General features: G+C 32.5%; 1 protein-coding gene across 6 annotated transcripts in view; it reads right to left on the minus strand.

The window, feature by feature from the left end:
- Window positions 1–16,695, minus strand: part of gus (splA/ryanodine receptor domain and SOCS box containing gustavus) — a 507,417-nt gene that overhangs the window by 27,277 nt on the left and 463,445 nt on the right. For all 6 annotated transcript variants that reach the window (XM_075354552.1, XM_075354536.1, XM_075354547.1 and 3 more), the window contains one exon: window positions 1,586–1,752. In XM_075354552.1, coding sequence (XP_075210667.1) covers window positions 1,586–1,610 — 25 coding nt within the window. In that variant the 5' untranslated portion in view covers window positions 1,611–1,752. The remainder of the gene's footprint in view (window positions 1–1,585; window positions 1,753–16,695) is intronic.

Consider the following 16,695-nt stretch of genomic DNA (forward strand, 5'->3'; position numbering starts at 1 on the left):
AGTAATACCTGAACGGTAATTCCCGGATGCTAAACAGGAAAAAGAAAGAAGGACCAGAGAGAAGGAATTAATAAAAATTCTTTAAAGGAGAAGAATGTCTGGTTTTTTGTTATGATATTGAGGGTTTATTGAATTTCTATAATCCAAGTCAGTGGAGGTTATTTATAGATTCATCAAAATGTAGCCTCAAAGGTGTACTTTTACATACTGGACATTTTTTTGGCTCAATACCCACTGCACATTCAACACATTTCAAAGAGACATAAGAAAATCTCAAAACTCTGCTGAAACATGTGAACTGTGAAAAACATTCTTGGACAATTTGAGGATATTTAAAAGTAGTTTGTATGTTCCTTGGTCAACAACCCAGCTTCACAAAAATGCTGTGTTTCATTTGTGAATGGAAAAGCCAAGCCAAAGACAAGCATTAGAAGACAACAGACTGGCCCAAAATAAAAACCCTCCAACCCAGTTTATAGAACATAACAAATGTACCTACCATGTATTCAACCAAGCAAGATACTATATTACCTCCTCTGCACATCAGGCTCAGATTAATGAAACAGTTCACTAAAGCCCTCCAAAAAGATGGTGGCTGTTTCCAGGACTTGGCAATAAAATTATACACTTAATGAAGGAATCTTTGTGGGGCCACACATCAGACATTTAATGAAAGGCAATTTGTTTGAAAGTACAATGAATCTTGTGGAAAAAAAGGGCTTGGGTTTTGCTTAAAGAAGTTGTGGCCAACCTTTTGGGTAATAACAAACATCCAAAGTACAAAACCAAGGTTATGAGAATGTTGCAGAGTTTCATGAAATTAGGACATAACATGAATGTGAAACTTCATTTCCTACAATCACAAACTGACTTTTTCCATGTGAACGTCGACAATATCAGTGAAGAACAAGGGAAATGTTTCCTCCAGGACATCAAGGACATGGAAAAGAGATACCAGGGAAGGTGAAATGTGAACATGATGGCTGACTACTGTTTTATGCAAAAAGAGAGACGGCACTGGTGAAGGAAGACAATCAAGGAAGAGAAGTTTCACACCACATCATTAAGAACTTGAAGCAGTGAAATCAGCAAAGAAGAGGAATTAAATTGTCATATTAGCATTTTTTAAGTTCGTATATACCACTGTTATTCTAATGCAATGTGTTGTAATTTTATACAGGGTTACAAAACACACAATCTTTAAATCAAACTAAAATAATAATTTTCCCCATTTAAAATAAGCAATTTTTATTTATAAACTTCAAAAGTGATTTGGATAAAAACCTTAGATGATACAGAAAAATTAGAATCAGATTTGAAATTAGCATGAAAAATACTTTTTAAGACCACCTAACAGTTGTAAAACATCGTTCCAAAAGTTTTAAAATGTTGCATTGTGTAATTATTGTTTTGTCGATACTTTGTTACACGATTCAAGGAACAGTATTTTAAACAAATTGTAACAAAAGGAAATTTAGTTATCCAACAATTAAAATTCAGCAACTGTTTCTATAATCTATTATTGTAAATATAGATGTATAAGTGTAAACAGAGGTGGAAAAAGTCACAAGTGATTTGGACTGACTTGAAATCTTCTGGCCCATGTTCATGCCCCGGCCGCTGCGAGTGCGCCGGTGCTCCAAGTAAGAAGCTGTCTTGTTGGGGAGAACAGAGGCCTGATAGTTGTGACGCCGCAACTCTCGCCCTGAACCAGCTGCCCCTCCACTGCTCACACCACCGCTACTCTTATACCTGTAATAAAAAAAAGTTGATAAAATAAATTTAAGAAAAATGCAATAGTAAATCGTGAACGATTACAAAGAGAAAAGTGAGCAAGCTTTAGTAATCTATCATTATTTAATGAATGAATAGGCTTAACTTGCCTGAAGTTAATTAATAAAAGGACTCTCTCACAAATTAAATTAACTTAAAATTATTTCCTGATTTCAGTTGATTTTAACCGAATGAATATAAAAATCTAAAGAGAATACATGCTTTCATGTAGTTTAAGTATAACTTTCCCTTTATGGTATACACTGAATCTAATGTTTTTAAAATGTTAAAAATTAATATAAATTACTTTTATAATTACAAATAATCAGTAAACACTTATAGTAAAAACCTCTAGTAGATGATAACAGATAAATAGTATCCCATATCATGTATTTAGTCATAAAAATTAATAATGCTGATATTTATTATCTTTACCATAGAACAATGAATGAATAATTGGATTGCTGATATGCTCTGCAGGCAGGGCATAACATACTCATTACTTATTCTTGTTTACCGAAACTCCACGTTTGATAACAATTTATTTTTTAGTAAATGAAATATTCTGGTAATTATCTGCCATTTTTATTATTACAATTATCATCACTTTATTAATTGACCACACTGAAAATAGAAAGCTGACTGAAGCCAATGATTATGCAATAATTATTTCAAAGTTAATTGAACGTGAAATAATTTATTAAGATTCAATCACACATGAAAGTTTACACTTTATTTTTACCCAGAAAAATTGTCAACTATAATGTTTTGACTAAATTACGAATAACAATCAAATTTGACTATGCATATAAAATCTATCCTTATCGTCTATATTTTTGTATTTGTTTGAAGCCTCATAATAATGGTAAAAAACTGAGGAAGTCTTATGTTATTCTTTAAACAATTTTCCATAAATGTGTTCGACTGTGTAATTAAAATTATTCCTAACTAAAGTTTCCTGACAAAAAACTGAAATAAAAAAATTAAAATGCAGTACCATTTTTTATTGCATTTAGTCTTACTTGACTTCACACCCATTTGAAACAAACAAATCTAAAAATATGTCGGATTATGTGCCTAAATAGTAACCTTCAATTATTTTACAAGTAAGTTCATACATATTTTAGTCAGGAACAATTATTTTAATGTTATAAAAACTGGTATGTTTATTTTTATAAGTTGAAAAGGAAAAAGTATGTAGTAATTTAAGTTAGCATTATTACAACAGGGTTTAATTTATTTACATGGCCCACGTTTACTAAATTTTCCTTTTTTTTCATAACTTGAATTTAAGCTTTGTGTTTGTTATTTTACCCTACTTCAAAATAAATAGCAAAATAAGTTGCAAAAGAGAAGTCTTACCTTTGAAGAGTTATATTTTACAAACCGCTTAATTGAAAAACACATATTTTAATCCAAATTAAAACTTGTTATTTTCTGTTTTTTAAAACTTTCACTGAAAAAATATTGAAGAAATATACCATATTATTAAAAATCATACCATTTTTGGCATTGTAATGCAATTAACCGTTCTACAGGTTTAATAGGAGTTTTTTTTAAATGTTTAAAAATAAATTTTTTCGTTTGCTTTTTATTTTTTTCAGGCGCTTTATTTTAATTAGGCGGAAATGAAAATATTTTTTAATTTTTATTTGTCTTTCTTTTTTCCTTTTTTTATTTTTAATTTCTTTTTACAGTTCTTGGTAGATAGGATTTTTTCAAATACTGCATTGAACACATTATGCAACGTAAATAATTTCAATTATCAATGGTGTGGAAAAAGAGGTTATGGGTTTTTTTTTACAATTATTCTGTTGGTCGATTTCAATATGGCAGCCGTTAAAAAAAAAAAAAAAAAATCAATTTCGGTTCTACGTAAAGATAGGCAATTTTTTTTGTCTTGAACTTAGGTTTTAAAACCATTATTGTGCTTCGCAGCCCTATTTTTTTTTTTGTCTTCAGTCATTTGACTGGTTTGATGCAGCTCTCCAAGATTCCCTATCTAGTGCTAGTCGTTTCATTTCAGTATACCCTCTACATCCTACATCCCCAACAATTTGTTTTACATACTCCAAACGTGGCCTGCCTACACAATTTTTCCCTTCTACCTGTCCTTCCAATATTAAAGCGACTATTCCAGGATGCCTTAGTATGTGGCCTATAAGTCTGTCTCTTCTTTTAACTATATTTTTCCAAATGCTTCTTTCTTCATCTATTTGCCGCAATACCTCTTCATTTGTCACTTTATCCACCCATCTGATTTTTAACATTCTCCTACAGCACCACATTTCAAAAGCTATTAATCTTTTCTTCTCAGATACTCCGATTGTCCAAGTTTCACTTCCATATAAAGCGACACTCCAAACATACACTTTCAAAAATCTTTTCCTGAGATTTAAATTAATTTTTGATGTAAACAAATTATATTTCTTACTGAAGGCTCGTTTAGCTTGTGCTATTCGGCATTTTATATCGCTCCTGCTTCGTCCATCTTTAGTAATTTTACTTCCCAAATAACAAAATTCTTCTACCTCCATAATCTTTTCTCCTCCTATTTTCACATTCAGTGGTCCATCTTTGTTATTTCTACTACATTTCATTACTTTTGTTTTGTTCTTGTTTATTTTCATGCGATAGATCTTGCGTAGGATTTCATCTATGCCGTTCATTGTTTCTTCTAAATCCTTTTTACTTTCGGCTAGAATTACTATATCATCAGCAAATCGTAGCATCTTTATCTTTTCACCTTGTACTGTTACTCCGAATCTAAATTGTTCTTTAACATCATTAACTGCTAGTTCCATGTAAAGATTAAAAAGTAACGGAGATAGGGAACATCCTTGTCGGACTCCCTTTCTTATTAGGGCTTCTTTCTTATGTTCTTCAATTGTTATTGTTGCTGTTTGGTTCCTGTACATGTTAGCAATTGTTCTTCTATCTCTGTATTTGAACCCTAATTTTTTTAAAATGCTGAACATTTTATTCCAATCTACGTTATCGAAAGCCTTTTCTAGGTCTATAAACGCCAAGTATGTTGGTTTGTTTTTCTTTAATCTTCCTTCTACTATTAATCTGAGGCCTAAAATTGCTTCCCTTGTCCCTATACTTTTCCTGAAACCAATTTGGTCTTCTCCTAACACTTCTTCCACTCTCCTCTCAATTCTTCTGTATAAAATTCTAGTTAAGATTTTTGATGCATGACTAGTTAAACTAATTGTTCTATATTCTTCACATTTATCTGCCCCTGGTTTCTTTGGTATCATAACTATAACACTTTTTTTGAAGTCTGACGGAAATTCCCCTTTTTCATAAATATTACACACCAGTTTGTATAATCTATCAATCGCTTCCTCACCTGCACTGCGCAGTAATTCTACAGGTATTCCGTCTATTCCAGGAGCCTTTCTGCCATTTAAATCTTTTAATGCTCTCTTAAATTCAGATCTCAGTATTGTTTCTCCCATTTCATCCTCCTCAACTTCCTCTTCTTTCTCTATAACACCATTTTCTAATTCATTTCCTCCGTATAACTCTTCAATATATTTCACCCATCTATCGACTTTACCTTTCGTATTATATATTGCAGCCCTATATAATTTCCATTAAAATGGAAGGGGATCTTGACCGTCTGTTAGAGGAGAGTGCAACCGCTCCACAGAAAAACGGCTACACCGTACTACAAGATTACATGAAGCGAGTGTACTCAACCCTAACAGACGGTGGACAACGCCGTCGGTTTCTATGTAAATGTTCTCGGTTTCTTCTAGCGGTGAACTGCTTGATAGATTACTCTTCTTTTAAGCAGACGTTAACACTAAAATTTGATATGATTTATTTACATTTAATTAAATTTTATGGGACATAGAAATCGCACTACCTCGAAAATATTTGTTATTTTTTGTAATCGTTAAATGTTTTCTACAAATAATTAAAAGCTCTCTGAAATAATGCAGAAAATAGCAAGGTCTAATATGATTAATAACCCGATTTTTCTCCACCGTGCGGTGCGGTTCATGTAATTCATTGGCAGGGATTTTTCTTTCGCGATAAAAATTATACGAGTTTTATTCTATACATTACGCCAACCGGTAGTTTTAGCGCGGTAAAGAATAAAACGCTTACTAAAAACAAACATACGAGGTATGGCTATTAAATAACGAGACTAATGCTGCCATAGAAGAACGAAATTCACCAATTTCGCAAAAATTCCACCAAATTCGTACGACCGACAGCTGTGCAGCGTGAAGCCTTCTCTTTCCATTGTTGCTACTCCCGTTTCTGTAGACATATTATATTAGTTTTGCCTCGACCTTCGTTTGGATAACATCTGTTTTTTTTTTGTTTTGCCGAAAAAATGATAAGCGTTTTATTAGAATAAACAATTTCGAAATTTCATATGAAACTTAAAAACCGCTACTGAAACTTATCTTTTATTAAAAAAGTATACGGCAATGAATCTTTATCAAGTGCGCGGGTTTTTTGAGTGGTTAAGCGTTTCCAAGATGGCCGAAAAGACGTTGAAGATGATCAAAATTCAAACCGATGACGATTGTTTTATTCGACATTCACGGGATTGTGTACCTTCACTCGGTTCCTGAAGGTCAAACTATTAATCAACATTACTACTACCTTGTGGTCCTTGCTCAACTCCGTGAAAAAATAAGAAAAACCGACCCGAATTGTAGAACAAGTCATGGGTTCTTCATCAGAACAACAAAGCACCGGCTCAAACTTCATTGTCTGTCAAGAAGTTTCTAGTCAAGTATAACATCCAAATGTTAGATTATCCGCCTTATTCGCCTGACATTATTCTCATGTGACTTTTATCTGTTCCCCAAGGTCAAATCTGCATTAAAAGGAACAAAAGTTCAGACCGCTGAAACTGTGAAAGAAAAAGCGGCACGCGTCATGAATGAGCTGACAGAAGAAGACTTGTTTCGAACAACGGAAAATTCGTATGGAAAGAGGAAGGGGTGTACATTGAAGGGGATAATAATATGTATAAATGTACCACACCTTGTACATCATACAAATAAATAATACCGACTAAATTATTCGAAACGCTCAAACAAAAAATAATATCAATGAAAATAATAATTTATGTAGTTTTACTCTGGCAGTAAATAAATAATAAACTCGATCGTTATCTTCCACCGTTTGTAATAGGAGAATCGTATAGAGGTATTATGATGTAACATAAAATGTTTAGTCTATAAATAACTTAGAATCGGTTTCTCTTATCTGTTTCAGATAGACAGAACTGTTTAATTAAATTTTAAGTTTAAGTTTATTAAAACTTTCCAACGTATACTGTAATACTGCAGTAGAATTTTTGTTATTCTATATTTGTTAATACGATACATGTAAAACCAATTTTACAATAATTTTATTGTTTATAACGTTTGTGCAAATATTTTATTTAGTATGACGGTAAAAGTACAGCATAAAATATTTAAGCGTATTAAAGACAACACAGAAAGCGCGTTAAAACAAGTGAAGCAAATATTACGTCATTTATCACGTAAATAAATCAGCCTGAGTTCCTAGTTTTTTCTTGAATACTAAGAGCTCATTTACTGTAAAATATCAACGTAGATAATTCAGTATTATAGAAAATTTATTTTTTCGGTCAACGTTCTAATAATTATAAACGCCAATAATCTTTATAACACCATTAACATAAAACGTTAATGACGTAACGTAACGTTAAACGTTTACGTCTTTATGACGTAAAAAATCACCACACTCTTTCTTATTTACTGATTTTCTTTGGTTTTAAATTAATAAATAGGATTAAACTAATATCTTTCAAATTAACAGTTAATATATATGTATAGTAACCGCTATACGCAAACGGGTGTTTATTTGGCGCATGGCGAGTCGGTAGTGACAGTTGGTAATGTCCAAATTAGCTGATTTCGAAGTCGAGAATTGTAAGGTTCAAATCTTAGTAAAGGGTGTTATTTTTATAAGAATTTGAATAATAGATCGTGGATACCGATGTTCTCCAGAGGTTGGGTTTCAATTAACCGCACCCATCTTAGGAACGGTCGACCTGAGACTATACGAGGCCTACACTTCATTTACATTCATACATATCCTCATTCGGCCTCTAAAGTAATATTTTACGGTGGTTCCGGAGGCTAAACAGAAAAAGAGAAAGAGAGTAGGTAAACATCCATTTCACCCTCACGCGCCTGACGAAGTGCAATATCATAATTTTCTGCATTTTTTCACAGTTCGTTTAAATAAATTGCCTCTTGACTATCGCGCAGGAAACATCTAATTATAATGCAGAATGAAACTTAAATTTTTTCTATCGAATGTATAATAAGATATAATATTTTCTGTAGACAAACGTTTTCTTTTGTGACATCCTACGGTCGCGTTGCCTTGTTTGAAGTTTTAATAACTAGCGTCATAGACGGTTAAAATTGACATCCAATTCATTTCATTGGGGAATAGATTTTCCATCGACCTCAGCGATTCTTTTGATTACTTGTCTTTCAAGAGAATAAAAATGAATACTAAAATACAGATAAATAGCTGCTACTACAGAGCACTACGAATAAAACAAGAAGTGGTCCATTTTTTTTTACACGAAAAAGAATCTTGTTAATAGGTCATACCTTTTTGCGCATTTCACACGACGAAATTCGAGGAAAAAGTGTTACACCTTTATTTTTTTGATAAATTGTTAAAAAAAAAAATCCAGCACAAGTTCAAATTTCACAGTATAAAAGAAAAATGATCGGGGAAAAAAATATCACCATTAACTTTACCACAGCAGTTATGAAGCAAGATATTAATTAATAACTCATTGTCAAATATACAACGAGACCTGGTATTGGTTTTCTCAATGAAACATTATCACGTTATTTTTAAACTATACTTATTTTATCTTTTATTATAATTAACTTAAAATTCACTCTCAACCACCGTTTTAAGACGTTAAAAATACGAAAGATTACAAATTAAATCTACTTAACCAAATATATGCCGTGATCATTTGAAAAGTTACCACATTTATTATTCAACAGCTACCAATCCCATCGTATGTTTATTTGCAAGCATTAACACCATTCTCGGAGGGAACCTTTTTAAAATTATTTTCAAAGAGGTGGAACCCACCCTCTCCGCTTCACCTACCCCAACTCAAAAATCTTAAATGGCAGTGGTAACATTTAATAACATTAATTGACAACCCGAAAAAAATAATGAATTTTGGTGAAAAGAAAATTAAAATCCGCCTACCCCTTTGCTAGGTAGGTGCCAAAAACCATTTGAGGTAGTATTTTTTTAAATTTCAGTCAAAAATAACAATAAAATTACGTGACATTACTTCTTACACCGTTTGAAATTATCGTAATTTCTGGATTAAAAATGTGGAAATTATTTTTTAAATTACCGACACAAAATCGCCCTTAAATGTTTTCTAAATTTTCAAGGGTTGAAATTTTTTTTTTTCAGCCTGTGGCACCTCATTGGAAGACCCTTTAAATGACAAGTTAGTTGGTACAAATAAAATAAAAATTGGTTCACTGGCATTGAAGTTATGATTAAAGACTTTTTTTTTAAAGTTATGTTGGGATAAGTGTTACTGACCTAAACCATTAGATCTAAAATCGCCCGTTCTTGTAAAAAATATGGGTTTTAAGTTTCTCCAACAGTAAAAAAAGACCAGTAAACACGCATTATAACATATGAAAAACCAATAAGATACCTACTTCTTTGTTGGTAACATGTTGAAAAATTTGTTACTAGATAAACTTAACGATTAAATAATTAAATAAAAAGTAATTTATAAATGAGTAATTGTTAATAAAAAAATAAAACTTAAATCAATCATTAGCTAATTTTGTTATGAAGATTTTTAACAATACGAGTCCTTAAGAAATAATAAATGAAATGCGTTTTTTTTACTTCAATAAAATAAGTGTCAGTTTTTAAATCGTTTGTTCAAAATGATTCCCATTTTCCTATAAATAATAATAAAGTCTTTGTTCAAATTCACAAATTACTTTTATTAAAGTTTCTTTAGTTACATCCCTGCATGCTCTTACAATTTTATTTCTCAACTCTTGTTACCAAGAATTTCTTTATAAACGATTGATCTTAAATAAAAGCACAAAGAAAAGTTCAGCGGTGTAAGATCTGCTGATCTTATATCAGTGAATTTTTTTTTCTCCGAGACCACCGTTAGGTATTGCTTCAGAGGAAGAGATGAATGACAATTTTTGTAGTGTGTGAAAATGCCATGCCTGACCGGGATTCGAACCCGGGACCTCCGGATGAAGGGCCAAGACGCTACCGCGCTACGGAGGCCGGCCAAGATCAGCAGATCTTGCCAGCGAGGAAACATTCGGTCCAACCATTTTCGAACTGGAAGCGAACAGTGAGCAGGTGCTCCATCTTGCTGAAAGTGAAGCATGTCTTCGTTAAGTAAAATGTTTCCATTATCATCTAACTGATTTTCTAAGACATGGGCTATTAGTGGGTGAATAACTTCATCCAGCAACTGCAAATACTTTTCACCTGTCAAATTTTTATCGACAATACTGGACCGATTATGTTATCACCGTAAATCCCGCCACACACATTTATTTTTTCAGGATGCTCGTGTTTCCAACATTGAAAACATGAGTATTTACATCGCTCCAGTATCAGCAGTTATGCTTATTAACAAAGCCGTTTAGAAAGAAAGTGAATTCATCAGAAAAACAAATATTTTTCGTAAAAATTGGATTGGCTTCTATTAATTGAATCATTTCTTCAAAGAATTCAATCCTTCTGTAAGCAACACCTCCCCATTCAGTTGAATTTTATACGGAAAAAATTTACTCAATTTTAATGTAGTGAAAACGGAACCATAAGAAACCCCAGTTTCACGGTATATTTTACGAATTGAGCACTGAGCATTTGCTACTACATTTCCTGAGATTTCAACCAATATTAATTCATCTAAAATAAAATATACACGTTTCTTATTCATAACAGATCTCGTTTCTTGGAATTTTTTACAAGTTTTACAATGTAAGTGTGAAACATTTTTATTTGGATTCCGTTCATTAAATAAACGCTTGGGCAGTTCTTCGAGCACAATTACTTTGTTAAAGTACAAATTATATGCAAAATTTAGTTCAGTCCTTTCTTCCAGATTGTAACTCATTTTAGCGAGACAAATTTACTAAAAACAAAAAATGAAGCGCCAAATGGTACACCAATTACACAAACCAAGTGCCAATTTTAACTAAAGAACATAACAATTAAAATAAAATATGATGATAAAATAAATACAATAACTACTTTTTGCCACTAATTGCATACAATATGAAAGAAAACAATTTGCAAAAATTTACCATAGAAACTAAGATCTGAATAATTGGCAGAAAATTATAAATAACCTGTTATAACAAGGTAAACAATTTTTCAATAAGTTACCAGCAAAGAAATAAGTACCTTATTATTGGTTTTTCGTATGTTTAACTGATGTTACAATGTTTACTGTGTAACTGTGTACAATGTAACTGTGTTTACTGGTACGTTTTTTCAATGTTGGAGAAACCTAAAACCCATATTTTTAACAGGAACGATTTCAGACCTAATGGTTTGGGTCAGTAACACTGTTTCCCAACACAACCTAGAAAAAAACCACATTTTTAATCATAGCTTCAATACCGGTGAACCAATTTTTATTTTATTTGTACCAAATAACTCGTCATTCAAATGGCTTTTCAATGTCACAAGCTACATCGTCTCATTAAAAAAAAAAAAAAAAATCAGTTTTCAACCCTTGAAAATCTAGAAAACATTTAAGGGCGAAATTTTGTGTCGGTAATTTAAAAAATAATTTCCACAGGATCATGATTATTTCAAACGGTTTAGGACGTAAATCACGTAATTTTATAGTTTTTATTTCTGGACTGAAATTTAAAAAAAGTATTACCCCAAATGGTTTTTCGCACCTACCGAGCGAAGGGATGGGCGGATTTTAGCTTTCTTTTCACCAAAATTCACTACTTTTTCCGGTTGACAATTAATGTAATTAAATGTTACCATCGCTATTTAAGATTTTTGAGTTGGGTAAAACCCACCCTCTCCGCTACACTTACCCCAACTTTGAAAATAATTTTAAAAAGGTTCCCCTCAAGAGCGGTATACTGTCTGCAAACAGAAATACGGTGGGACTGATAGCTGTTGAATAATAAATGTAGTAACTTTGTAAACGATAACCCGGTATTTCCCATACTGCATGATGTACAATCGATTTCAGGTATTTTGTTTGTAAAATTGAAAAATCATGAGGTCAACAAAAATAAATAAAAAAGGCTAAACACCACTACAAAGGGCCCTAGGAAAGTTTTTCAATACAATTTAATTTTTTTAATAATTATTTTTTTCAAAATAATTCCACCACTCATTATACACTTCTCTATTTTTCGAAAACAGTCTTCAAAGAAACTCTGCCGTGTCTCATGGCAAGAAATGCCGGAGATCTGGGCACTCTCATCGTCCAAAACCCTTAAAGAGGTCATCATCGCTCGTAAAATATAGTCCTTTCAGTTTGTTCTTCGTATGGAGGAACAGAACAGCGCGAAGTCAGCAGTATAGGGAGGGTGCTCTAACAGTTTTATTCCTGTGTTGGCCAAATACTCGGAGCGAACTTTGAAACGGTGCGCTGGAGCGTTATTGTGGTGAAGAGGAGAGACCATGTGTCTAACTTAGAGTATGGGCACAGCGTCTCGAAACCTTCGACAACCTTAAGCAGGCATTCTCGGACATCACGTAACTATCTTCTGACACTTTCCAACACAACTCGCTCTAAAACTCCTCTCACACTATAAATAAGAGCATTCTTTTCACCATCTGGATTTTAGGACAGCTACAAGGGTCTCATCTTCGAATACCATACTTTGTTCTGAGCCTCGGTAGGGACGTTATAATAATACAGCCAAACTTCGTCACCTGTCGCGAGAGTGTTCACACAGGCAGGGCACCAAGAAACACGACGTGCCATCTGATCGTCGGTCAAGATAAGCGGCACCTACAGGGCACTACCAAGGTTTCTAACTAGAAGGTGATCTCGCATTATTGCAAAAACTGCTGGTATATTAATGCTCAAAGACACCTCTATTTGGTGGTAGGTCGCAAGAATTTTTGTACTCCAGCAATGCTTCCTTCGGTGACAGACGAAGACGGTCGACCTGATCTGGAAGCGTCTTGAAGGCCAACATTTCCTTTTCAAACTCTCGGTGTCACCTAAACATTGTTGTACGATGAGGACAATCCTCTACAAACACAGGTGTCATTTCTATACACATTTATCATCATTTAACCTGCGCGCAAAATTGCTCGGTATTCAAGCTCATTATCATGTCGACATTATTACCTCTTTTCACTAACTCAGCTGAAAAGTAAATGACACTAAGACAGTGAGTGGCTAGAACGGCTACAGTGCAGGTTAGGACTTGTCTAAACGTATGCTACTTTGTAACCGCCAGTGATGATACGTTTCATCGTTAGCAACCCTTGAATAAGAAAAATTAAGGAAAAATGTACACACATAAACCAACCCACAAAATTTTCAATATTCTTTCCAACAGATCGCATTTAATGTGATTTTAAAGTTAATCTGATGCATTATTGTGATTTTAATCGAATAACAGTTGAAATAAGTAAAAAAACGATTTAATTTTACACTTATTATTATTATTGTTGGAATTCACATAAAAGTAAAGGCGTTGTCATTTACGTTAAATGTAACATACAAGCAAAATTTCAAAATTACGCGAGTAAATTTGGATTAAAATGGTCAATGAAAATGCCGGAACTCAAGCAGTAAAGATTTAATACAGTAACATTGAGAGTATATCGTTCTCCAAACGGAAACCGGCATATAGTTCAAAAGTTTTCACGATATTTACATACGCTCACAGAAAAATAACAGAATAAGAATTTTGAGAGAGAGTTCAATCTAGTTGTTATTAAAAATATTAATTTTTAATAAAGAAAAAACCGGCTTAAAAAAACACACCAAAATGGATATCTTCAGACTTTCTGAACGAAAGAGATCAAGTTAGGGAAAATAAAATCGAAATAACAACACTTCAGGGTAAATAAATACGTTACAAACTGAAGAAAAAAAAAAACGTAAAATGAGTTAGAAGGCTAACAATTTTATATTATTTATTAGAAGTCTTACCGATCCTTAACTAGGCGGTGCAGAAAGTAATAAATGAGGAAATAAATTTTGTATCTATAATTATTTATAATTAAATTTCGTAATTATAATTCAGGAATTACAGATAGTCAAAAACTGTGGATTTGTAATGAAAATTTTTCATCGGACATATTGTCGAGGAATGATATGTAACAAATATTCAGTTTCCCTACCGGTCCACAAAATTATTCTAAAATGAAATGGTCTTAGAACAAATTATAAAAGAATAGGGGCATTAAATTATAATACATTTCTACAAAATTACAATCATATAAAATACGATGCGCAGTCCTAACATACTGTCGGAATAAGGGTCAACTCGTAAGAAGTATATTTACATAATGCCTCCCTTGAACGATCAGTGCAGCCCGTGATCAATTAAAAATAGCAAAAATTAAAAAAGCAGACAGGAATAAATTAAACCGATAAAACGAGACTGGAAAATGACAGAGTGACTTTGCTTTAAATCTTCCCGAAAAATGTTCCAAAGGATCGGTGCAAAGGACTAGAATTGCATTCGCATAAAAATCATAAAGTACTATAAGCGATCTACAAAAAAGCACTATTAGCGTACAATAAAAAAGGTAATCGATGTAACGCATACAGGAAAAAATCAGTTTAGATCTAATAAAACTTTCAACTTATGAACTTTGATCTCCTTATACAAAGTTTAGAGAAAGTACGAACAAATGAAGTAGTCGATTTAGATCTTAGCATACAGACAAGAAAATATGGATAGATATAAATCAAAATACAAGAAATGATTATAAATTATCGGTCCCGATTTGTCAAAGCATTAGTTGGGAGGACGCAGGTTCAACGGTAAGTTCAATATTATTTTTTACATCAACAATTAAGTATCACTAATGAAGTAAAAAAAATCCAACTAATAGTTTAAGCAGATGATACAAATTTGATATAATCCGGTACCATCGTAAATGTATTTAGAGATACTTATTTATATATACTGCAATATAATTGCATACGACGTAAATTAAAATAAGTTAATAAAAATTGATACCATAATAGGTAATAATACACAAAAATTTAATAGTCATGAAATTCTTAGGCGTATAACTTTCTTAGAATGAACTAACAAGTAAGAAAATATTTCAAATAAAATGTCAAATAATTTGAATCAAAGATTAACATTTAAGTTTGGTGGTGATAAATTGATGAAAGTAGTTTGTCAAGATTGATAATATTTTACTTACATACTCAATAATTTTACGGTATCACCTTAATAAACTTAAAAAAGTTTTACATTACAGAAGAAATCCATTAACACACGCACGGTAAGACTGAGAAAAGATGAAAACAGTAGGCGATCTTTTAAAGATTTAAGATTAGTGATGACTCCTTTATTTATTTAAGAAGTAATAATTGATGCTAACAGACTGATTTTAAGAAAAATTAAGGTATAAGAGATTGAGGCTTGTGGATTGATTATTTGAATGACGGCTATCTTAGGTAGAGCCAAAGTTCACAGAGAAATTACCCTATGACATCGGTACCGAATGGTCATAGAAAACTTTTCGTGAAAACGTTAAGCACTTCCTTACTGAAAAATCATTTTTCAACATTGAAAAATTTCTTTCCCTCCTCGATAATAGATTAAGTTGTTAACTTTGAGATAAGTTTGGTAGTCCAGGTTTAGGAGTAGATTAGCTCTTTTACCACTTTTGACTAGCTCTATTATCAGTACCGAGTCGCTAGAGGAAAACAAAGGACGTTCGTAAACGACATCCTTGACACACCTTTCGGGCACGTATTCGAAAATTTGCTTCGGGCGACCCGCACACAAGTTTAAAAATGGGAAATTCACTCGAAATATTCACAACACTGTGCAAACTGAATAAAAAAATTAAGTTTGATTTAAAAAATAAATTAATATTCCCAGAATTATTTGAGGCATAATAGCCGTATTTCACAAATATTTTTGCCTTCATTCTTGCTTCTCTTAATGAAAAAAAATAATACCGATTTATTATTTTAATTTCTTTGTACATTTAAATAGGAGGTTCCTGCCCCTTGGACCTCTCTTCACGTCCCTAAATGTAGACAACAATAAAAGAGTGGAGAATTATAAATTACGCAAACCAAAATTAACATCTATAATTATTTTATTCTTAAGGAGCTACTGAGAACAATCGAAACCGATTCTAGTTTAAAAGGGTAAAAACTAGTAACAAAGATCAAATGAGTATTATTAATATTATACTACTAAGTTCTTTGACCTAACAGTACCATTTCACTACTCCAGACAATCAAACCTGAAACCCCTCGGCGACGAATGAATAGTTTTCTGGTTTCCATTCGTTAGTGATAAAAGCAATATGCATGTTCTTAATTCTTTTGTTTGTTTTTTAATTCGATTTCCCGGGGACTCGGTACACCGACTTCAGGGCGAGTCAGAAAAAGAATCTAAATGTATTCCTCACATAACGACTACCTGTAACTACTTATTAGCGGGATAGAAAAAGAATTCTTCGGCCGAATAAAATTGTTCAATTAACAACCGTTTTAGTCTTTTTATAAAATAAAGTCGATCGTTCGAACTAAACCTAGCTCCTAGTCTGTTTAAATAGATTCGACCCGTAGGAAACAATACAGTACAATCGAACAAAAAGGTCGTCACTGTAGGTGAGTGTCCTTGACGATCCTTCTAACCATTCTTTAGTGGTTATTTAATAATAATAATA

This window comes from Lycorma delicatula, chromosome 1 (genome assembly GCF_047948215.1).
Source record: "Lycorma delicatula isolate Av1 chromosome 1, ASM4794821v1, whole genome shotgun sequence".
Taxonomy (NCBI): Eukaryota; Metazoa; Arthropoda; class Insecta; order Hemiptera; family Fulgoridae; genus Lycorma; species Lycorma delicatula.